The sequence below is a fragment of the Rattus norvegicus genome, chromosome 5 (assembly GCF_021556685.1).
Source record: "Rattus norvegicus strain SHRSP/BbbUtx chromosome 5, alternate assembly SHRSP_T2T, whole genome shotgun sequence".
Taxonomy (NCBI): domain Eukaryota; kingdom Metazoa; phylum Chordata; class Mammalia; order Rodentia; family Muridae; genus Rattus; species Rattus norvegicus.
In genome coordinates, this window is record NC_141538.1 from 150,861,919 (window position 1) to 150,887,314 (window position 25,396).

Sequence of the window (25,396 nt, forward strand, 5' to 3'; positions counted from 1 at the left end):
GCCCTGTAGATTATAGTCGGAAGCAAGGATTTTTTTTTCTCAAAAGATGCCAAAGACTGGGAGTGGTGAGGAATGTCTTTAATCCTAGCAGTAGAGAGGGGCAGAGGCAGGCAGATCTTTGTGCATTTGAAGCCAGCCTGGTCTACATAGAGAGTTTCAGGACAGTCAGGGCTACATAGTGAAACTGTATACATATGTGTAGTGTGTGTATGCATGTATGTATGTATATATATATATATATATATATATATATATATATATATATACTACAAAGACACTGGCATTTTTGTTTTTGTTTTTACATTTATCCACTTACCCATGTATATGTGACAGACAGTAAGTACGGGGAGGTCGGAGGACAGCTTGCAGAAACTGGTTGTTTCCTCCCACCATGTGGGTCTTAGGGATTGAACTCAGGTCCTCCAGCTTGAAGGCAAGCATCTTTACCTTCTGAGGCATCTTGTTGGCCTAGAGTGTTGTTTTTCTTTTTTTTTTTTCTTTTTTTTTTTTTTTTCGGAGCTGGGGACCGAACCCAGGGCCTTGCGCTTCCTAGGTAAGCGCTCTACCACTGAGCTAAATCCCCAGCCCCGGAGTGTTTTTTTTGTTTTTTTTTTTGTTTGTTTGTTTTGTTTTTTTTTTCTTTTTTTCAGAGCTGGGGACCGAACCCAGGGCCTTGTGCTTGCTAGGCAAGTGCTCTACCACTGAGCTAAATCCCCAACCCCCGGAGTGTTGTTTTTAATTGCTCATTATGCAGAGGACTGATGTGTATGTACTTTGGGAATAGTGTCTGAGGACATCACATTGTCCTCTGGTGGATGAGCAATATCTATCTAGCCTTTCATGTACTGGCTGTTTACTACACAATATACTGTGTTCTGTTGCTAAAACACACACACACACACACACACACACACACACACACACAAATAAACACCCCAGCAGGACACAAAATCACACTTGTGATTCTTTTTTTTTTTTTTTTTTTGAGCTGGGGACCGAACCCAGGGCCTTGCGCTTCCTAGGCAAGTGCTCTACCACTGAGCTAAATCCCCAACCCCACACTTGTGATTCTAAAACCTGAGGGGAAGAGGCAGAGGAATCAGGAGTTCAAGTCCATTCTCAACCACAAATCTAGTTGGGACACAAGAGACTTCATCTCAAAAACACAAAACAAAAGTCAAACAAACAAACACTAACCCCAAACAAACCAAACCAAACCAAAAAACCCAAAACAAACAGACACTCCTCTGAACCCAAATCCAAGCCCTCATAGAACTAGTGGGGAGACAGTAAGCCAAACCCCCAACCAACTAGTTGGACAAACGTCATGAGAACAGCTATCGGGGGTAAGAAAGTACAAGGGAGATAATCATGCTCTCACATAAAGCACATCGTCAGAGAAGGTCTCCGCGTGAAGGCACATTGGAAGCTGTAGAGGGGATGACAAGGTGAGCAGTAAGAGGGAAAAGCACTCCAGTCAAAGCGAGTAGAAAGCACACAGCACCGAGCCCTCTGCAGGCTGAGAATAGCAGAGGCCATTGTGTCTTAAGTGGAAGGAAGACAAAGTAGGCTGGAGTTTTACTCTAGCCGAGTTAAGTCTTCTGGGTCCTGTAGGCGATGTAAAGATTCACACCGAGACAGCCATTGGAAGAAGCACGTGATCTCCTCCTTCGTTGAGTAGAGGGTAGTAGGCATATGATTAGGTCACTCAGTATTACATATTAACTGTGGTTTACACCAACACAGGTATAAAATGGTCTGCTTTTGCAAAGACTTTGAAGACCACATCTACTGATTGTGCTCGTTAGGTATGATGAAGCATCCCAAAAGTAGTTGCTTAGAAAATTGTTGAAATAGAAGCAGTTAATAAAAACCTTTTGTTTTTATTTGTATTGAAAAGCTAGGTTTTGGATTTTTAACTTTGTGGTTAATTTGATATCGTATTGGTAATTCTGGGTCTTTTTTTCTTGAGGCTCTTTCCCTTCTTAGATTGAATACACTGAAGACTACACAAAACCTGTTTTCAACTCCATCCGTTGGCCACACTCGAGTTGTATTTTAAAGTTAATGAAGCATTAAAAGATGATTCTGAGCCGAGAAGGTCGTTCAAGCCCAGCCTGATCTATAAAGGGAATTCCAGGTCAAGGTACCCAGAGAAAACTTGTCTCGAAACAAAACAACCCACCCCTCCCCAAAGCAAAAAATGTTCCTGAAAACAATATCCACAAAATGAAGGCAGCTGCAAGTGTAATATAATACTAGGTATAAACTAAATTCTCGGATAGAAATGTTCACGTTGAGTTAGCCTTTCAAGTCTCTTCAAAAGTTTCTATCCATTTTTCCTCTCCTAGCTTTTCTAAGTCAACCAAACGCAGTCAATATTTTTCAACCTCGCCGTCCCTTTACCGTAAGAATCACACACATTTTTAGAACTTAAGAGAGCGGTGGCTGGGCATGGAGGAACAAGCCTGTTCTACCAGCCCTAGGCTGATGGAGGAGGATCCTGAGTTCGAGACCAGCCTGAGTTGGACTTTGTCTTGGGAGAGGGGAAAGGGCAAGGAAAGGAGGGCGGGAGTACTTTTCATGACGGCGGCTTCAGCTCAGCAGGACCAGGATCCAGAGAGGCCAGGGAGTCAATCACAAGCCTCCGCCAGCGAGGTGGGCGGAACCTAGGCCTTGCCCCGCCCCGAGAAACCTGACGCATACTCGGGGTTCGGGCGGAACGGGGTGTGGATTGTTAGGCGGCCCCAGAAATCTACTTCCGGTTCCTAGGGATGCGCATCCGGGTCACGCTAACGCCGCGGTTTCCGCCACTCTGTTGGTGCCAGAGTGGGTCCGAAGTGGTCCCATGTTGTGCTTTGGAGTATCTGCAGCCGTCTGGTGAGTCTCCGCCGCGGCCAGGGTGTCAGCACGGTGGCTCGGGTGCAGCCTTCAGGGCCCCAGCTGAAGAGTTCCTCCCCGGTCGTACTGGGTAGGGGTCCCTTCGCCGTCCCCTCGTCCCTGCCGATCTACCCTCGAGCATTTTCCGCTCTGGCCTCGCCCCTTCTCACCTCAGCGTCCTGTTTCTCCCTCCCTTTCTCTTAGCTCTTCTTCCCGACTTGTGTGTTAAGAGCCCACTGTTTTTCCATCCAGAGCGTTGGGGTTCAGCTCTGTCCCCCCCCCCTCTTCACCTGTGACCCTTCCCCACTCCAGGGACTTGTAGATGACAAGAGTGTTTCGCCTGCCTTTTCTGCAAAGTCCAGATCCGGGCCGACTTCTCCAGCCCGGAGCAAGTTCTGCCTTGAGGCGCGAGGTTAGATTTGAGGTCGCTTCCCCAGTTAAAGAACAACAAAGGCGTTCCCAGTTTCTCGCTCTGCCTCAGTTTGCTGGGCTCTCTGAACAGCAGCGAACAGGTGGCGGGCTCGCTGTTGGGCTGGTGTGATCTCCTTAATTGACAGGTCTTCGTTTTGTGTCCTCTGTCCCACGAGAATGGATATGTACAGCTGAGGCAAAAATGCAGATGTTCTGCACTCTGCATGGATATAAAGTTAGAGGACTCCCGGCTTATAAACTTTTAAAACATTTTAGTGTGGTGTTGCTGTTTTCTTCCAAGATTGACCACTGTAACGTAATTTTCCTTATAAGCCAGATATTATTTCTTAGAACATTCTTTTAACTTCTTTTTCTTTAGTGTTGCTACCATGGTTTAGAAATCATGATCTTCTCGTTTTAAAATTTAAGACATCTTACATTTTCTGGAGGCTTTAAATTATCTATACTGTGAAAAGGGTTAGACTTAATAATGGTTAATGTCCTGTTTCTCAAGTTTTGTGATCTAAGATATATGTAGAGGTACAAGTTTGGATAGTATTTTTTTTTCTCCTCCCTTCAGTTATTTTGGGTGTTTGTAGCATTTCTTTGCAGCCGTCATTTTCTTTTGTGTGTGATCAGTCTAAAATTCGGTATTAATAATTAAATATGAACAGAACAAATACTGCGTTTATTATTGGTCTCTCTTGGCTCAGTTCTTCCTCATATACACGTATACGAGTATAGCATAGATTGGCATATTCCAAATTGGGCTGTTCCCTTCACCTATTTTTAGCAAAGCACTTTGGAGCTTGGCCATGTTAGTCCTAGATGCCACAGAAAAAGACCCTTCCGGTTGGCTTTCAGGACTAACCTGACCAGGGAAGCCCCTGTGAACATTTGTCTCTCTTCCTCTGCACCTACACTGACCGGAAGGAGTTGCCTTTGTTCAGCTTGACCCCCTCACTTCCCAGCAGCAACCCCAGTAACCATAGCTGCTCAGTGACTTCTTTACCTCCAGGTTTGATGAATATTTCTTTTTTACATATATAATTGGTACACAACGTTTTTTAGTTTTTGAACTTTATGTTCCTTTCCTCCCGTTCACTACCTTTTTTCCCTCCTTTCCTCTGTTTTTCTGTTGTGTTTTAACCCTAGGCTGGTCTGGAACTTTTGGAATTTGCTTTGTTGTTGAAGATGGCATTGAACTCATGATCCTCCTGCCTTCTAACATCTGGGATTACAGGTTTGTGCTATCCTGCTTGATTTGGGGGGGGGGGGGGCAGGTTTTTTTTTTTTTTTTTTTTTTCCCCCGGAGCTGGGGACCGAACCCAGGGCCTTGCGCTTCCTAGGCAAGCGTTCTACCTATTTTGTTTTGTTTCTCTGTATACCTCTGACTGTCCTGGACTCATTTTGTAGACCAGGTTGGCTTCTAACTTACAGAGATCTGTCTGCCTTTGTTTCCGCAGTGCTGGGATTAAAGGCACATGCCATCAGGTCCAACCTACTTGATTGCTTCTTAAGCATATTTTCAGTCTGAACCTTTTGAAGTTTTTATAGTCTATAGCCAAAGGGAATTTATTTAGAGTTCAAATATCCTCCCTTGTTGATAACCCAGCTTTAAGAATGAGGGGCCAGTTGTGGTGTGGTACATGCCTTTACTCCCAGCACTTGGAAGGCAGAGGCAGTGAGTATCTGTAAGTTCAAGGCCAATCTGGTCTGCAAAGTGAGTCCAGGACAGCCAGGTCTGTGTTACACAGAGAGAAACCCTGTCTCAAAAATCAAACAAAAAAGATCATCTTCCTCCTCCTCCTCCTCCTCCTCCTCTTCCTCTTCCTCTTCTTCCTCCTCTCCTCTCCTTCCTTCCTTCCTTTCTTTCTTTCTTTCTTTCTTTCTTTCTTTCTTTCTTTCTTTCTTTTTAAATTTTTCTTCTTGGACTAGAAAGATGGTTCAGCGGTTAAGAGCACTGACTGTTCTTCCATAGGTTCGGAGTTCAATGCCCAGCAACCACATGGTGGCTCACAACCATTTGTAATGGGATACGATGTCTTCTTCTGGTGTGTGTGAAGACAGTGATAGTGTATTCATATACATAAAAATAAAAGGGGTTGGGGATTTAGCTCAGTGGTAGAGCGCTTGCCTAGCAAGCGCAAGGCCCTGGGTTCGGTCCCCAGCTCCGGGGGGAAAAAAAAAAAGTAAATCTTTAAAAATGTTTTTTTTTTTTTTTTCTTTTTATGGTGCCTTCAGAGGCCAGAAGAGGATGATTTTCTGGAACTGGAGTTACAGATGGTTGTGAGCTGGGACTCAAACCTTGGTCCTCTGGAAGAGTAGCCAGTGCTCTTAACCTCTGAACCATCTCTCTAGCCCACTAAGATCATGTTTTAAAAAAGAAGTTCTGCACTTGCATTCAGAGCGATGAGTTTCAGTTCTCTGAACACTGTAGACTAGTGAGCACAGCGTAGTATGTGGTGGGTGATTTTAATGGATTTAAGTTTTAGGAATGAAACTATTAGGCTAAAAATACATGTGATAGCCCTCATGGTGGCACATGCCTTCAGTCTCAGCACTTGGGAGACCGAGGTAGGTAGATAATCTGAGTTCCGGGCCAGCCAGAGTTGCATAGTGAGACTGTCTCCAAAAAATTTATAACCTGGATTGTCTTTTAAAAGGGATCAGAGAGGGGTTAGGGATTTAGCTCAGCGATAGAGCGCTTGCCTAGTGAGTGCAAGGCCCTGGGTTTGGTCCCCAGCTCCGAAAAAAAGAAAAAAAAGGGGGGGGGGATTAGAGAAACAAACTGCTAATGCAAAATAAGTTAGATTTTTTTAAAAGATTTATTTATTATATATAAGTACACTGTAGCTGTCTTCAGACACACCAGAAGAGGGCATCAGATCTCATTACAGATGGTCGTGAGCCACTATGTGGTTGCTGGGATTTGAACTCAGGACCTCTGGAAGAGCAGTCAGTGCTCTTAACCTCTGAGCCATCTCTCCAGCCCTAAGTTAGATTTTTAAGTGATTCTTTCCTGTTGTGATCTATATTTTACATAGAAGCCTCTAAATGAAGTACAGATTCTATATTGTCATTGGAGCATCAGTGTTCATGTCCCTGGACGTGGGACAGAACGTGGGTAGACTTTCTAGGTACTGAAGAACCTGGCTTTCTTATTTAGCTGCTGTCTTGGTCAGTGTTCTGTTGATGTGAGGAGACAGTTTTAGAGGACTAATCCATGATTACCATGGCAGGAAGCAGATGGGAGGGAACATGCAGGAGCTGAGACTGAGCCTTGTGAAACCTAAGACACACCTCCAACAAGGTCATCCTCCAGCAAGGCCACACCTACTTCAGCCAGACAACATCTCCCAGTCCTCACTTTTATAGAGGACCAAACATTTAAACATGAACCTATGGGGACCATTTGCTTTCAAAACATCACAGCTGCCAACTCTTTCTAGTTACTCAAGACTATGTGCTTTTAAAGATGTGAAGAGAAATCCCTAGGTTTTCTGCAGCAATTTTTACCTTATGTTTGTTTTGGTTTTTAAGCTCGAGGACTCAATTTAAAGAGCATTTCCGTACGTTTTATACCTACCATGTTTTCTGGAGTTTGCGTGATCATTTTTGGTTACTATTTTTGTCAGCGTCCCATTATACTTTGTCACAGTGCTTTAATTTCTTCCCTTGAGTACTATGATGTTGAAAGGATGATGCAGTTTTAAATATTCAAGATGCAAAGTGCCCGCCCACATGCCTTGCCGTTGTATCTGGGTTTTGGGATCTGCCTATGCTACCTCATGACTTCATCGTCTGCTTTCACAAATAAAAGGCTCTCATTAAGCTTTTTAGTAGCTTTAGTAGAAGCTTTTTATCTAAAAGACTTCTGTGTATTGTATGTTACTGTAGTCTGTGTATCATTTAAATGGAGGAAGAGAATTTCAAATAGAAACATACTGTGCTAGGACTGGGATATTGTCCTATAAATTCACCGAAGTAGTTTATACAAAAGATTGAATTCTGTTTATAATGAAATACAAAGAAAAACAGCTGGGCTTTATATTCTGATTAACTTAGACATGTAAGCACATGTTCCTGTTCTAATACAGGACTTAAGTGTAAGACACATGACATCCTTTACATCAGAGGACATGGCACATGCTGGCACATGCCATCTTAACTGTTTGGCAGAGTCAGTCAAGTCATGGTAGCTAGTCAGTGAATGTAGAAACACGTTATTTGTGGAAGATTGAAAAATCACTCCTTTAGGCCTGGCAGTGGTCATGCACTTCTTTAATCCCATAACTCAGGGAGAAGCAGGCAAATCTCTGTAAATTTGAGGCCAGCCTTGTCTACAGAAAAGTTGCTACAAAAAGAAACCCTGTCTTAAAAAACAGGGGCTGGGGATTTAGCTCAGTGGTAGAGTGCTTACCTAGGAAGCGCAAGGCCCTGGGTTCAGTCCCCAGCTCCAAAAAAAAGAACCAAAAAAAAAAAAAAAAAACAAAGCCAGACATTTAAAGCATGGGCCTCATATCTGTCTTTAATGTTTTTCCCGTTTGAGTGTGAAAATCATTTTAAATCAGAAGAAGTCTATAGTTTAAGTATAACTTTTTTTTTTTATATGGAGGTCATATATCTCAGAGTGACTTCCAACTTCCTGTATAGATGAGGATGGCCGTGACCTCTTGACCTCCTGCCTCCGTCTCCCAAGTGTTGGGATTGTGGCAGCACAAGTACCAGAATCGTGGTTTATTTTAGAAAAGTCTCCAAATCAGTGCAGTAGAGTGAGTGTTTAGTGTTTTAAAGCCCCCCATAGACCGTGCTGGACATACTTTAACTGACTAATTTGATTAACGTTTATACCAGCTAGATTTTTTCCTTCTAGTAAGCTAGCGAACAGTAACCGTCGTACAGTCCTTCAGTAAGTGTAATTTGGGCGTCTGTTGTAGCCATTATAGCGTTACATGGTTAGACTGCTGACATGGATCAGACGACCTTATGTATAGAACCAGCAATTAAATTCTGAATCTCGCTCATAAATTTCTGAGTTAAATATAAGAATTAATAGAATTAAGCTAATTTAGGAGGGACATTGTACACATTTGTAATCCTGGCACTTGGGAGGAAGTAGGATTTTGGTGAGTTTGAGTGAGATTCCATCTCAGAAAAGTCAAACCAAACTAAAAATAGAAACTAAACATATAGAAAACGAGCACCTAACTTTTAGACCTTAGAATGTGTCAGCAATGACAATGGTATATGATTTTTTAAAACTAGATTTATGATTTCATATTGCCGTGAAACCATTAAGAGTTTAAGATTATTGCATAAGTCTCTATCACAGCTTAATATAAAGATTATTTTCTTTATAAGTACAGTTTTTTACATTTGGTGACTTCTTTTACAACTGAACCATAAAAATCTGTAGTAAAGAAAGAAAGAAAAGTGAATTCAGGTGCCTGGGCCCGCACTTCCAGGACTTAGGTCCCAGCAGGACAATGGTGATGGTGAGTTCCAGCAGTGCCTGGACTACACAGCAAGACCTCACTGTAAATAAATAATAAACAAATACATACATACATACGTACACAGATATCAAACCACATGGCAGTTACGTTTGGTATTCTTTTCTCAATGGTTCATACATTAGTAACTCCAATTCTTTTTTTTTTTTTTTTTTCTTTTCTTTTTTTCGGAGCTGGGAACCGAACCCAGGGCCTTGCGCTCGCTAGGCAAGTGCTCTACCGCTGAGCTAAATCCCCAACCCCCAGTAACTCCAATTCTTAAAGCCTTGTGAAGTCTATTCCCATTTTCTATGTGAAGAAGCAGAACCACAGAGCACAGAACTTGCCCAGAGTAGCAAAGCTGGTTAAGCAGATTTGGACTTGGTCTTTGTGGCTTCAGCCTCCTAGCCTTGTTTGTTGGTTTGCTCAGGAGGCTGCTGTTTAATAGTGATGCACTGCAGTACTTCCTGTCTTATTACACTCATTTAAACAGACCGCTGGCTGCTCGTCACAAAGTTGCTGCAGTAATTCATAATGCACTGTACCTACATTTTGAAAATTCTAGTTCAAGTTTTCTGTTTTTGTTGGTTTTTTAGCATTAGCATTTGTGGGGATTGAAGTTGGGTTTTGGAAGAAGATTTATTTATTTATTTAAAAGATTTGTTTATTGTATTTATATGAGTACACTGTAGCTGTCTTCAGACACACCAGAAGAGGGCATCAGATCCCATTACAGATGGTTGTGAGCCACCATGTGGTTGCTGGGAAGTAAACTTGGATCTTCTATAAAGACATTTCGAACTCTTAGTTGTTAAGTTATCTCTCCAGCCTCTGGGTTTACTAAGTTTTGTTCTCTGAAAGTTACCTTGATTTTGTAAAGATTTCAGCTAAATAATTATGTAAGACAATTGAGAGGAGACCCTACTGCACCGTGACCTTGAGTGCAGTCTACTGCAGTGCACACAGTCCTTGCTCTTTGGAGGTACTCTCCGGCAAATCCAGAGTTAAGGGTCATCACAACTACAAATAAAATTCAAGGCCAGTGTCTGCTTCATGAGATCCTGTCTCAAAAAACACAAACAATGAGAAGAGTGCCTGTGAGCAAAATTATGTACACATGTAAATATATGACACATATGAAAGTGTTATATTGAAATCCACTCCTGGGCTGGAGAGATGGCTCAGCGGTTAAGAGCACCCGACTGCTCTTTCAGAGGCCATGAGTTCAATTCCCAGCAAACACATGGGGGCTCACAACCATCTGTAATGGGATCTGATGCCCTCTTCTGGTGTGTCTGAAGACAGCTACAGTGTACTCATATATAATAAATAGATCTTTTTAAAAAAAAAAAGAAAAGAAATCCACTCTTGCGTATAATTTCTAATTTTTATTTTTATGTGTATGTGTGTTTGGCTACACAAGGTCTTGTGTACATGTGTGCAAGTGCCCTCAGAGGACAAGGGTATCCGATCCCCCGGAACTGGGGTTAGAGGCAGTTGTGAGCTGCTTGGTATGGGTGTTGGGAGTGGAACCAAGTCCTCTGCAAGAGCATGTCAGTCTTAACCGCTGAACACCTTCCCAGCTCCTGTATAATTAACATAGTAAACATTAGGGAATAAGAAAGAACCCCCACTGCTGCAGTCATCTCAGTCGTGAGGCTGTGAGAGTGCGTGAGCCACAGAGCATCTTTCAGATGGTTTCTTATTTCCACATAACAGTCAAGTTCAGCCCATTCAGTGCTCTCATACGCATGGTTTTTGTTCTGGCATTTAGTCAGTGAGTGGCAAAACTGCTTTATTCTTCCTTTCTTCTCTCCACTTCAGACTTTAAAACAAATACATCATACTTATGTGCTAGGTACTCTTAAGTTTTACAGATATTAACACATTTAATTCTTTAATTAATTAATTTTCATTGGATATATTTCTTTATTTACACTTCAGATGTTATTCCCTTTCCTGGTTTCCTGTCCGTAAGCTCCCTATCCCCTTCCCCTCCCCCATAATGGTGTTCCCCCTATCCGCCCCCAACACATTTAGTTCTTATGAGAAAGGTACTGTTTGTCACTCAGGTTGTACACACAAAGTAACTGCAGTCCAGGAGGCCCCTCGAGAATATCAGAGTTGGTAAACTCTAGAGTCTGATCCCACAGTGTACATCCCAAATTCTTAGGCTTGTCAGGCTGCCTCTTACAGAAACTGCTTTGATGAAACGGTACTGTAAGTTAGAACTGGCTTCACGGCTGTTCTTCACTGTGTAGACTGAAGCAGCAGCTCTGGGGAAGAGTGATGGGCTTTGTTTATACATCTTTGAAGTAGAGTTGGTGATGTGGCTAACTGTCGCCAGCTAGCTCTGGTGATCCCGGCTACACCTTCCCAGCACTGGAATTACAAATGGTCACCACCCTTACCAGCATTTATGTGGGTTCCGGGAGTCAGAACTCTAGCCCTCATACGTCTGCAATGGACACTGTAACTACTGAGCCACCCAGCTTCCCACTCGATTCTCATCAGCAAATTCAGATTCGCCCCTTCCTTAGTACTTTGCACTGTGGCCTTACTGTGTAGGCCGAGTCTTCCTTGAACTTGCAATCCTCCTCCTATCTTTGCAGTCTCCTGCTGAGATTAGGGGCTTGTGCCCTCACAGTGGGCTGTGTGGTTCATCTTGTAGTCAGTAGAGGTGGATGTAGATGACTAAAACCTCCTTACAAAAATAGCGGAACAGATTCTCACCACCTCCTCTAAGGAAAAACTGGTTATCCACATAACCTAGACTTACCAGTCAACTGTAGGAAAATAATATGGAGACGGAGAGGTAGCCATGATTTGTTTTCCTAGCTTGCGGCACTATTTAGGAAGCTGGAGAACGTTAGAACTGGGGCCTAACTACAAATGGTCTTTGAAGGTCATAGCCCCTAGTTCCAGAGTTTTAAAATTAAACAGTTAAGCCCTTTACTTGGGAAGCCGAGGCAGGAGGATTAGGAGTTCAGGGCCACCCTTGGCCACTTGAGGACCCTATCTTAAATTTTTTTTTTTTTTTGGTTCTTTTTTTTCCGGAGCTGGGGACCGAACCCAGGGCCTTGCGCTTGCTAGGCAAGCGCTCTACCACTGAGCTAAATCCCCAACCCCTTAAAATATTTTAAAACAATTAAATATTTAATAAGTGCTTTTATGGAAAAGCATACTATTCTGTAGATGCCACAAAATGATGTAAATCTCTCAAAAAGAAAAACATGAATTTCATAGATACCAGACAAAAGTATCATCAAATGGGGCTCACAACCCAGCAGAAAGCGTCTGGGGAAGACGAGGCAGTCAACTGGAGTTCCTGCGGAGAGCTTTCCCTTTGGATGAAGACATTGTCATTTTCCTAGACGGGATAAACAGCAGTAATGTCTGTTACCTCTAGCTGTTCTCAAGGACACAGTGTTTTTTAATACCCTTAGCTGCTGGATGCTTTCCTTCTTGATAGTAGAGTGAAGGGGCCAGACTGTTCTAGGAAAAGGTGTTTTGGAGAACACTTGAAATAAACATGATGGGGTGTGGACAGACAGGAGGACAAGGCCAAACAACACAGGACTATAGAGTGTATTACAGCTGGTCTCCAGCTCCCTATGTAGCCAAGTGTGACCCTGAAGTCCTGACTCTTCTGCCTCCTGGGTCCTGAGGTTACAGGTGTGCCACCACCCCCCACTTCCTGCTGTCCTGGTTGTTTAGAAGTAGTTGGATGGACAGGTACTTCCTGGACTTTCCACACCTTTTTTCATTTTCCATATTTCATTTTTTGTATATTTCACTCAGTACCCTGGAGATAGCCAGCAAACCCAGAGATTTAATAAGAAAACCAAAATTCTTTGCTATTTGTTTTCTGTATCTGCCGTGACAAATCACCCCCAGCCCCTCCAGGGTTTCTCTGTGTAGCACTGGTCGTCCTGGAACTTGTACAACAGGCTGGCCTTGAACTCAGAGATCAGTCTGCTTTGACTTCCTAGGGACTAAAAGTGTGCCTCTGCTTTGGAGTCTTCAAACAGTAGAAATATGTTTGCTCATAGTTCTGGGCCATCAGTAAGGAACCACGGTGTTAGCAGCCTCCTCCAGGAGATCAGTCTCCTTATTTGGCCACTTCCTCCTGAGGCTGATCAAGGTCAGCTATCTTTAAAGTATTGAAGTCCAGCAATCAAAACCCCCTTTGGTCGCCCTAATTAACACGGCCAATCAAAACAAACCAACTCATGCTTTCCCTTCATAACTTGCCTGTGGCTCACCTCTGTTCCACCCCAACCAGAGGCCTTCCTTCATCCCTCTGAGGCAGATCCCCCCCCAAAGCCCCTGTTCTTTTTCCTTTCTCACTTGTCCTCTGTCTCCTGTCTTTGTCCTTATTCACTGCTGTTTGTACTTCTGGGGCAAATGAATCTTCTTTGTGCTGAGAACTTGGTCTTGGTGTGTTGGTGTGTCCACTTTATACCTGGATCTGAATGTGATTTATCTTCCCTCTCTTGTTTTTGGTTTTTGGTTTTGTTTTGTTTTATTAAGTCTTTTAAGACAGAGTTTCTTAGTGTAGTCCTGGCTACCCTGAGACCAGGCTGGCCTCAAACTCAGAAATCCATCTGCCTCAGCCTCATGAATGCTGGGACTAAAGATGTGTGCCACCACTCACAGATGTAATTTGTCTTCTTAACTCAGATAACCTTTGGGTGTTTTTTAGACTTATTTTTGGTACTTTAGTGTATGTGAAATAGACATTTTCATTTCAATTTGTATTTCATCAGTTAGCAGTGAATGTGATCTTTGCAGTTTCTTGAACTGCCTATTTGTGTCTTTTGGTGGGTGTATGTACTGAGTCATGGTTTGCCCTGTAGTTATCAATGACCGGTAGGTTTTAGCTAAGGCCTGGTTTGGTTTGTAGATATTAAACTTTATCCATCACAGCTGTGCAGATGTTGCCTCTGTTTTATCCTCTTAAGCCTACATTTGTCTTGTTGCATGACCGCTTATTTCATACACAGGATCTGTTAATCTGTCTCTTCTGCTTTCTTAAATTGCTCATAAATTTATCTCTTTAAGGATAAACATGGAGTACTGTGGTACTCTGTTTTTCCTCTCAAATCTTTGAAAACCTAGTTCTTCATATATTTGTAATTAATGATAGCAGATGGTGTGAATGTTCTCTACACATTGATAATCAACTTTTCTAACTGTCTCACATACTAGTTTGTCTCTGTTGCTGTCTGGCATGGAACTCACTCTGTAGACCAGGCTAGCCTCACAGAGCTCCTCCTGCCACTGCAGCCCCAGTGCTGGGATTAAAGCTGTGTACCACTGCACCCAGCTGTTTATTTCATATTGTAAATACTTTTTAGGTTTGATCATAAGTTTGTCCTTCTAGTCTGCAGTCTGTATGTGTGTGTGTGTGTGTGTGTGTGTGTGTGTGTGTGTGAGAGAGAGAGAGAGAGAGAGAGAGAGAGAGAGAGAGAATTGACATACACACAAAGTATTTTAACCATTTTAAAGTCATTTTGGTGACCTTAGGTGAATATAGTAACATTATTTCTGTTGATCTTTGGCAGATTGTTTATTTAAATACCATGACTCCAAGATGCCGCCCGTGTCTTAGGATAAAGGTAGAGCCCAGTGAGGCAGTAAAAGGAAAAGCACTCACGCTGCACCCTGCCACCCATGTCCTCTCTAGCTGGTGCTGAGACTTTCAGTTTTTATAGCCTCTGTTCTTCCTCACAGAGAGTTATTATTGCCATTTTTGTCTCATTCTCAGTAAGAAATTTATAAGCATTAGAACAAGCCTTTATTTACTTATTTGAAAGCTAATGGATAAAATTCAGATTCTCCCTTGCATTCTCCACTTTCAGTCACTGATAAGAGCAAGTGAGGATGGCCAGAGACTGACAGAAAAACCCTGTCTGGGTTAGAGTAGGGGACGGAACTATGTTAATCTCTGAATACTTTTGTGCACACCTAACTGCCTGTAAACTCCTTTGTTGTGCATAATATAATCAAGTATTTCACATTATTTATACACTTCCCTTGAAGTCATAACTAAGAGTGAACATACTTTTGCATAAGCACATATATATAAATACATACTTCATGTTCCTCTCTGCAATAGCACATTGAACTAGACCGAGTTCTGCTCGTGGCTGTTATGATCACAAAATGAGTAATGTGTTGATCCGGCCACGAAAGAAAGATTATGAAGTAAGAATCTAGAATTTTGAAGTATAAAGTATTACTATTTACTTTCTAACTTCATAGCCATGAAAATATGTTGTTGTGCTATTATAAAAAGATTTGGCTTTGTTTATGACCATGTGAAATTGCAATAGTATTCTAAAAATTGGGTGTTTCAGGGCCAGTGAGATGATGGCTCAGCTGGTAACAGCACTTGTTGCCAAGCCTGGGGATCTGAATTGAATCCCCAGAACCCACATGGTGGACACAGAGAACTGACTGCTGCCGGTGGTTCTCTGGGCTCCACATGGGCACCACACAAACCCCTTATCCCCTGCAGAATAAACAAGTGAGAGGAAATGATGTTGGCACGGGAGTGGTGACTCAGCAGAGGGCTGTCACTTGAGAGCAGGGTTTCTTAGTAAGCCTGGGCAACATTGTGAGGACCCCCCTTCCCCAAAAAAGTTTGCAAAAGAACAGAACTGTCGGCTTCTCTGAATCAAACCAGTTTTTAGCATTTTTGTTGACACATTTGTAGAGAAATGTGAACTCTTAGGAAATACTCTTTTTCTTCTTGATATTATTTTCCTTGTTTTTTTTTTTTTTTTGAGATTGTAGTTTAATTTCACATTTCTCCCTTTCCTTTCCTCCCTCCAAACCTTCCTGTATATCCCTCTCTCCTCTCCTTCAGAGTCATAGCTTCCTTTCCTTTAGTTGCTATTACATGCGTACATGTTATATATACACCTATATCCTAAATATAACCCATTAAATCTGTATGTTACTCGTGTTTATATTTCCATGAAGGCAATGAATACTAAGGAGTTCTCGTTTTCAGAAAAGATGATAAAGCAAGTGTATTTAGAAACCAGTAGTAAGAACTGAAACTTGGGAGTTGTTGAGACTTTACTGTTCAAATGCTTGAAAGGTACTCAAACTAAAGATTAACCCGGCATGTTTGTGACTTCATCAGCTAGTGACTGCATTCTTATCATGACCATTTTCAAAGCACTAAAGTCTTTCACTTCTGTGTCGTAGCTGTTATTAGTTGGTGTTTTTAAATCTCCATCTTACCACAGAATAATGTCAGGTTTCACTAGTGGTAAAAATACATAGAACTACAACTCGTCCATGGAAGTAAGAATTCGAAGATCTTCGCAGCAATTCAGAGTGGAAACAGGAATTGTGTTTATGCTGTACAGCTTCCTAGAGTATGACTTTCTATTATGTAGCCTGTTAATTAAAATAAAAGTTGGGATGACTTAATATTGGAAGTTTTATAGCTGAGCTGGTATATGCTCAGTGGTAGACTATAGAATACTTATCCTGGGTGAGGCCCTTGGTTTGCTCTCTAGAATCACAAAAATTAATTAATTAATAATACAAGTTTTAGCACATTGATAAATGCTGAAAATGTGAAAAATACTTGCATCTTTCTATTTAACAGACATTTATTTCAACTTAAAAGTTATTGGAAAGAAGCATACTATTGATAGCAATAGTACGTAGGTGTGTATTTTGCTGGATTGCAACAATATAATTTATTGCTATTACTATATTTTATTCACAGATGTTCTAGAATATGTATTTGAAAGTGTCCCAAATATCATAATTGCCAGGACTGAGGAGATCCTGAAATACATAGTGTTATTTCTTTGTAAGCTGCTTTGATTTGATTTGGTTTTGATGGTATTGTTGTTTTTGTTTCCTTTGATTTTGTTTGAGATGGTTTTTCGCTGTATAGCTTAGGCTGTCCTGAGTTGCAATAATTCCCCTGCCTCAGCCTCTTGAGTGGCGTAATTACAGATGTGTGCCACCACACCCAGATTTATTTATTTATTTATTTATATTTTCTCTTTTCTTTTTTTTTGGAGCTGGGGATCGAACCCAGGGCCTTGGGCTTGCTAGGCAAGTGCTCTACCACTGAGCTAAATCCCCAACCCCCAGATTTATTTTAAAATGATGGAAATTACTGGTAATAATTGACCAATTACTTAAAAATATTAAGCCTGAGTTTTCAAAGTTCTTTTCTCTGAAATATGGAAACTGTCTCCTTTTAGCCCTTCAGTTGAAAAGCTGAGAAGAAGGAAACTGGGAGTTTTCAAAATGTTAACAAGAATGTTTATTTTCAAAGAAACAGTAGAGAAAATTATTTTCTAATTTTTTAACTTATATATATTTTTCATATATATAAAATTTTCATATAACAAAGTCACCTTATAACTTACTACGTAATTCATCTTGAATAGCTCAAGATTATAACTTACCTTACCTTGAATTATTTTTGCTTTAGTTTGAATAGTTTGAACATTTGATTATACATATTCAAGTAATATTTCTTTTACCCCCTTTTGATCTGTAAACAATTTTATGTTCTCTTTTAATATTCCGATTTTTAAAATAAATTAGTTGCATGCTTAAAATAAAATTAAAAAATACTACTATCATTTTTAAAACTGTCCTCACCTTCCTCTGTCATGGTACATTTTAACTCTGCCCCAGGGAAGAGAGTTCCCTCCCTCTTTGCTAAGAGCAATTCTTGAAAAAACTAGAGTTTGCAGTTTTTACATTTATATCCTTGATTGAGAAACCATGAAGTATTACCACTTTGTGTGCTGCTAAGAGTCAGTGTCAGCAGCTAGAGAGTGAAGACGCTCTGTTTCTCTAATAATTTGATCCTATTTTGTTTGCTCTTACGGGTTGAAGGCATACATTTCCTAATGTATGTTTGCATAGTGCAATAATTAGAGATTTTAATTAATCAAAAACCGGTGAGACATTTATTTTCTACAGTTACAAATCCATTTCATGGTCACATAGATTATGCTCTTCTGTGTTGAGCAAAACAGTCTGGGGAAGGTTGTATCCTGTAATTCCACAGTGCAGGCTGTCTGCGTCATATACTCGGAGCACAGCTTTCGAGGCTGTGCATGAGCCGCACGTGAGTGCATTGAGCATCGAGTACTTTTGACCTTTAAACTTTTCCTTTTGACATTTAAGAGCAGAGGAAGGAGTAAAGCTTAATCATCTATTGTTAAAGTTGTTCATCTGCTTGTATTTCTTTTTTTTTTTTTTTTCTTTTTTTCAGAGCTGGGGACCGAACCCAGGGCCTTGCGCTTGCTAGGCAAGCGCTCTACCACTGAGCTAAATCCCCAACCCCTATCTGCTTGTATTTCTTAAACTTGTTTTCTGTCCTTTTCCTGTTTTTATGCCTGGCTCTAAAAAAGTATATTCCAGTGTACAGACGAGAGCCCCCGAAACAAAGGCTTTGCTCTTCTCTGCTCTGGTGCTTGTTTCTTTATTGCTGGAGCAGGAGTCTAAACTTACTTTAGCTGTTTGCTGAGTTCTGTTCCGTAGTTGGTAGGAGAGCTCATACAGGTGAGACTTCGGCAGCATTCTCTGGGAAACAGCCAGCCCCCGTTAAGTATGAGTGGAGTATTTCGTTTTTATAATGTGTCCCTGGTAGCAGGTCAAAGATGGTGGTTTTTTTCTTTTGTTAAAAAATTAGGAGTAGAGGAATAGGGTTTGAAAAGTAAAGATTTATTTAAATAATAACCTAGGGGCTGGGGATTTAGCTTAGTGGTAGAGCGCTTACCTAGGAAGCGCAAGGCCCTGGGGTCGGTCCCCAGCTCCGAAAAAAAGAACCAAAAATAAATAAATAAATAAATAAATAATAACCTAGTATATTTAGTGGAAGTTCATTATTTCAGTCTAAATTGGATCCTAGCTTTACATAATTATTTTCCTTAATTTTCATATTTAGGGTTTCATTTTATCTGTTGATTTGCCTTATGGAGATCCAGAAGACTTACATTTTCATTTAAATTGATTACATATAGATAGATAGTTGATTGTGATGTATTTAATTGATTTTCCCGTTTGTCCTATTTAAATCGATTCTGTGAGTCTGTGTTAACAGTTATGTAAATGTTCCACATTAAAGCAGGTTAGATGTTATCATAACTTACTGACCTGCTAGGCCAGTCTCTATCATTTTAAATGTAACCCTAATCCTTAAAAAAATTGTTTTATTATCTTCGCATGGCTGTCACTGTAAAGTGTTTAATGCATTAGGCACTATAGTAACCAGCAGAAGCGGCTCCACGTGTCGGCTTTTGCAGAGCCTTACGGAAGTCACTGTGCACAGCTCTCGTGACTTGCAGCATGTCAGTGTTGAAAAGCCACGTGCAAGTTTGAGATTTTGAGATTGGAACTAGCGTAGAATGCTGGCTTGAGGAGCAAAATATTAAAAAGTTACTCTGTGATGGCCTCAATGATAATAGTTTACTAAACCATAAAGCTTTGAATTCCTCTCTTTATACAGACAGTTTGTGAAGACCGCAGAGACTTGCAGTCCAGTCACATAAGTGTGTGTAAAGAGACAGCGGTCCTCATGGAAGAAGAGCAAGACCTACCAGAGCGACCGGTGAGTTTTTCCTTCAAGTTCAAGTCGGTTGTATAAAGCTAATCTGAAGAAATTTTGAATATTACTCAGTTATATGTACAGAATCCAAATTAGAAATAGGTGTAAAGAACAGATTCCTTAGTGATTTTCTTCTCGGAAAGCAATGTTCTGTGTTGTTGTGTTTTGCTCTTGAGATGGAGTCTTGCTATGTGCAGTCTACGCTGGCCGCAAATGTGTGGTCCTCTTTTTTTTTTTTTTTTCTTTTTTCTTTTTTTCGGAGCTGGGGACCGAACCCAGGGCCTTGCGCTTGCAAGGCAAGTGCTCTACCACTGAGCTAAATCCCCAACCCCATGTGTGGTCCTCTTACCGCAGCCTCCCAGATTGGGATCACAGATGTGCATTGCCTTGCCTGACAGCTGATGTTTTAAACTCCAACTTGACTGCCTTAAGGAATGTGTTTGGTGAGCTCAGTGTTACCTGATGAGCGTTGCCCTTTATGTGTTGAGAGCTCCATACTCATGATCACTTTGCTGTTCTATTAGCCCTTCAGTCAAGGTAACTGTAAAAGTTACGGAGACATAAGCAGCTGATGAAAAGACTTTTTGAAATTATTAAATGTGCCTATATTAAACCCTGTGCTTGGTGAGTTATTAGTAATCAGGGGAGTAATAGTGTTGAAATCGTCTCGAACAGCATGTATAGGGTGTGCGCTGTCAGCAAACTGTTAGACTACAGATGCCAAATGTACCCGGGAAAGTGACCTCACTGAGTCAGACAAAAGTCTACTCATAATCTAAAAACACTCATGGGCATGTTAACATACTGTTGAAATGGGACTTCCTAGTTATCCCTGCCTAAGTAACAAGACCTTGTGAGGCTAACCGGCTAACGGCGCTCCTCTTCTCTCTGCTTCCGTTCCTTCACACTCTGTTCAGTTTCCATAGCACTGTGTATGCAAAGCCTACATGTTAGCGAGGGGTAAGACTCTGAAGCACTTTAAACCTAGAATGTCTGTGGTGTGGTTATTGTTACACAGAGTCACTTTCTTACTTGCTTGTCCCCCTGGTATAAATGTGTCGGTGCCGTTGGAAAAGGCACACTACCTGACAGATCGCAGGGAGGAGTACCAGTGTCAGGAAGGAGGCAGAAAGCCTCCAAGGGAAAACATAACCAAATTCATTCGATTTTCTTCACAAAGATGAGGCAGACAGAAATGGTATGACTCATTAAAATAATTGTAGCAGGCCGTTTTGTGATTTAGAACAGGGAAAAAGGAATGTAAGAGTTCGGTGGCCAGCCGAGCTGGTGCAGACCAGGAGTCCCAGCACTTGCTGTACTGATTCATGTTTTGCTAACTTGACAGAAGCTAGGGTTGTCTGGGCAGAGGAGCCTTGATCTGTAAGGCCTGTAATAGCACCCACCGTGGTTGTTGCTTCAGTTCGTGCTCTGGCTTCCCTCAGGGAAGGATGATTACCTGAATGTGTAAGGTGGAGTAAATCCTTTGCTGCCCAAGCTGCTTTTGGTCACAGTGTTTATCACATCCATGGAAACTCATGGAGACATTCGGGAAGTTGAGGCAGGAGCATGAGGAGTTCAAGCTCAGCCTCTGCTGCATAACACGTTCTAAATGAGCACAGGCCACATGAGACCCAGCCTCAGACAACATCTGAAGATGGAGAACTTGAGGTAGGAGAGGGAAGCTCTGGTTCTAGGTAAGATACAAACAGCTTTGTCCTCTAGGTAGGTCCTGTAATTAGTAGATGCCAAGCAGACAAGTGCAGAATCCAAGAAAACATGGAGTAGTTACCGTTTAAAGGAAATACCGAGGCAGAGTGAGTGGTCCACTTTCAGGAGAGCAGCTGTGCACAGGTTGCAGTAGAGATCCCAGATAGGATAGAACCAGTGGCTCTGCCTCAGGAGGAACGACTGAGGCTGCTCTGACTTCGTCTTCCTTTTCCACGAAGGGGACTGCACTGTAGGTTATAAAGGACAGCCTCCTTCTTTCTGTTTCGGAGGCAGTGTCTCACAGAGGAGTCCAGACTGCCTGACACTCTGGGGCCAGGATTGCAGGAGTGCACCACCATACCAGGCTTCGGAATTTTAAATGAGTTCTGATCTTCTAGACTCAAGACGTTTTACTTCATAAACCTATTTATTTCCTTGAGACAAAAATCCCAGTTTGTGATCCAGGTGGCCTTAATCTACAGGCAGTCCTCCTGCATTAGAATGAGTGGCTCAAATGACTCTGTGATACTAAAATATTGGTAAATTCTTCAAAGCACCAGGTAATAAAAACATTTTTTTATGGATGCTCTCTCTATAAATTGCAGTGAGCCCTTTTCTCCTTTCTTTCTTTCTTTTTTTTCTTTTTTTTTTTTTTTTTTTTTGTGTGTGTGTGTGGGGGGGGGGGGTTGTCTTATCTGTTTCGGTTTTGTTTTCTTGTCTCCAGTACTAAAGATTGAACCCAGGGCCTCCCTCATGTTAAGCAGGTGCTTTATCTCCGAGCTAGCCTTTGGGTGTTTCCTAGGTTTAGTTACTCTGTTTTCCTTATGCAGTAGAGGCTCACATCAGCCGAGAGAAAGGGTCCTCCATCTGTAGATAGGGTTGCTGTATTTTGTAAGGTTGCTTTCGATAACATTACAAAACTATTAGTAATTTGATGGTTTCCCCTCCTTGTTAGTCAGCTAAGTGCAACCTGATATTATCTGCTAGATGTGACTGTTTTTTCAAAAATAAAAAATAAAAAAAGGGTCTACGTAGCCAAGTGTGGTGGCACATGCTGTTAATCACAGACCTCAGGAGACAAGACAGGCAGATGTCTCTGAGTAATGAGTTCCAGGCCAGCCTGGCGTGTAAAGCAAGTTCCAGGATAGGCAGGGCTGTTAACACAGAGAAACTCTGTCCTGGAACAAACAAAAACAAACAACAAAAAGGGAGGGAGGGTCTACCATTTTGTTTCCTGTTTTACCATGTTATGAATAAAGAATGTTGGGGCTGGGGATTTAGCTCAGTGGTAGAGCGCTTACCTAGGAAGCGCAAGGCCCTGGGTTCGGTCCCTACCTCCGAAAAAAAGAACCAAAAAAAAAAATAAATAAATAAAAGAACGCTGGCTTTATGCCCCCACGAGTTTAAGGGACAAGAAGCGCTTTAAATCGATGAGCTCATTCCCTTCATTTGTTATCAAGATTGCTCAAATGTAGATATGTGTGTGCATGTTTTTGTGTCTCAAGCAATTGGGTTTAACAACTCATCCCCATTTAATTCCTGAAATTAGCACATGGTTTAAAAATTATCATAATGAAGTCAACAATATAGGGAAATATATCTAAAACCAGCACAGTTCAGCCGTGGTCTTTAGTTTACTCGGAAATTTACTTAGGTCATCGTCTCCCATCTGTGTTGATCCAGTGGCCTCTGTTTTTACATTTAATGTTTCCCTCCTGCCCACTTTCTGTCTTTGTTTTATCATAATGGTGTCTAAAATTCAGAGTAGATTCTGCAATCTTGCAAGTGCTCTAAGTCTCCCGGTTATCCTCAAAGTAGACTTGAGCTCCCTAATCTGATTCCTATGGGTGGACCTTAGTGATGGGCGGCTGCCGCTCACTGCGGCTGCACTGTCGTGGTCTCTTCCCCCGGATGTGCAGTGGGTGTTCAGTACCTTGAATCCGTGTTCTTTACTATCATGGAACCCTTTCTGCCTGTTTGTTCTCCCCGAACATAGCTTTTTTCCACTCTCAGATTTCTTCCTCTTTTCCTAGCTAAATTATTCATATCAGGTTCATCTTAGACTATTTTTTTTTCTTTTTTGGTTTGATTTTAGACAGATTCTATAGCCTGAATCTCCTCAGAACTTGCTTTGTAGTCCAAGCTGACTACTTTGAACTCTCAGAGAGCCATCTGCCTCTGTCCCCACAGCACTAAGACTAAACACATATGCTACCGTACTAGGGTTCTCAATTGAGTTAAAACCATGGGATATTATTTAAAGGTGGAAAGTGATGGTTTAGCAATAGCTGAAAGTTTTTCTTTTCTAAAATTACGGCAGGCATTAACTGTTGCAGAATTTTTCTTTCTCAATTCACAGTTTGTGTTTACAACATTGTTTTCCTTTTTACTTGGGCTACATCTCTTTCTCCCACTTTTATAGTGGGGTCGGATTCTTGGTCAGAGTCTGCGTGTCCTCCTGGGGTTCTTCAGCCTCTTGGCTAGCTTATTGCAAGTAGCTACTTTTACAGAAGTTCTGCATTGTAGGTCAGAGCAGAATGAAACACTAGCATATTAGTTAACATACAGTCAGTCTTCTCTGCCAAGTGTCAGTCAGTGTGTGAATCTAGCCAAGTGAGGGTGACTATAACGGGCAGAGGATACTTTGAATACACACATTCTTCAGACAGTCACATTTCCTAATAATATTCCCAAGTGACACAGCACAGTAACTATTCACATAGTACTTGTATCATGTTACCTATTATTATAAGTTATTTAGAGATGGCTTAGAGCAATGAGAACTATGTGTGGTAATATAAAGTCTACCGAATTTCCTACAGCAAGGGCTCCTGGAGCCCACTGCCTGAGATACTGAGAGACAACTGTGTTTGAACAATTAGGGTTTCAGAATCAGATTACTGCACTGATCTGTACGTGTGCTAATGTTTACAGGTGAAAAAGGCCAAGATGCAGGAACCAGGAGAACAAACTTTAAGGTATTTGTAAAACTGGGCTTCTTTTTAACAATCTGCTATAATTTTTACCTCTTGCTGATTGATGTGGGGTGTGCTTAGTGTTGATAGCGTGGTTCTCACTGTTACCTTTACATCTGGAAATTACTTGGTTTCGATTAAAACTTCTCTTCAAAATTGGATTTATTAAACCCCAAACCAAACCAGAGATTAGTTTGGGCAATTTAGCAAGACTATCAAAAGACAACAGACAACAATTCCTCTAAGATGTATGCAAATCTTTTGTTGGTATGCCCTCAGGCTTTTGTGGAGAAACTCAAATGAATGAACGATAAATTCTTCAGTCAAATGTGTAGTGTACAGACCTGAAGAAGAGCTGAAATGAGGGAAACACAGAACTTGGTATTACTTTTCAGTTGAATATGGTACCCTGGACCTCTCTGCTCTTTTCCAGTGTTATGCTTGCAGCAAAAGTATGTTCTTGCATGAACCCGACTGTCCACCTGTTGTATACGTATTCCCAATCCACTTGCCAATACAACTACAACTTTTCTTAAGCCCAGATCATTCATCTGCTCCCCGTCACTGTAACCTGTACTAGAACAGCACAACCGCACCGCCCCCCTCTCCTTTCCACTCATGCTTACAGCTCAGGTAGACATCCTCCGTGCTGTTCCTGATTTCCCAGTGTCTAAAAATCATCTTAAGTCTGTCTTCCTTTTGACTTTGTCTCTGGTCTTCTCCCTTTCTCTTTACTTCCCACTACTTTTATTCACTTAGCTGGGGAACTTTGCTACTTAATTCAAAGAAAAATTAAGAGATATTAAAAAAGAAGCATCTTGCCAGGTGATGGTGGCACAGGCCTTTAATCCCAGCACTCAGGAGGTGGAAGCAGGCGGGTCTCTGTGAGTTTGAGGCCAGCCTGGTCTACAGAGTGAGTTCCAGGGCAGCCAGGGCACACAGAAACCCTCTCTTGAGAAACCAAAAATTAAATAAATAATTTTTTTAAAAAAAGCATCTTGCTTCTCATCAGATCTGTCATGGATATTTGGACTGTGCAGTTGATAAACTTTGACTTTTTTGTCATTTTTATTTTTAAGCAATTTTTTTGTTAAGCAAAAGTTGACATATGTTCTGAAGGTAATATTTTCAAATTGTATAGTTTCTTTAGTACAATTAAATATTAACCAAGTGCTAGAGTTAATTTACTGTCTTGGTGGTGTGTTTCTAGTCTGTGCATCCTGAGTTGTATATGAAGAGGAGTTTGCTATAATAAAATTCTAGAATCAAACTGGAATCAAATGCCCTTTTGAACTGGTGTGCCCAGTATATATGAGAACATA

At 41.4% G+C, this 25,396-nt stretch overlaps 1 protein-coding gene across 16 annotated transcripts in view; it reads left to right on the forward strand.

The window, feature by feature from the left end:
• Window positions 1-2,778: 2,778 nt before the first annotated feature.
• Eya3 (EYA transcriptional coactivator and phosphatase 3) overlaps window positions 2,779-25,396 on the forward strand; it is an 80,101-nt gene continuing 57,483 nt past the window's right edge. For 5 of the 16 annotated variants that reach the window (XR_015619655.1, XR_015619656.1, XR_015619659.1 and 2 more), the window contains exons 1-3: window positions 2,779-2,880; window positions 19,294-19,395; window positions 24,034-24,077. Coding sequence is in view for 7 of the 16 variants with exons in the window: in XM_087548693.1 (XP_087404819.1) it covers window positions 19,363-19,395; window positions 24,034-24,077 (77 nt within the window). In the remaining 9 variants the exon portion in view is untranslated. 16 annotated transcript variants of the gene reach the window in all.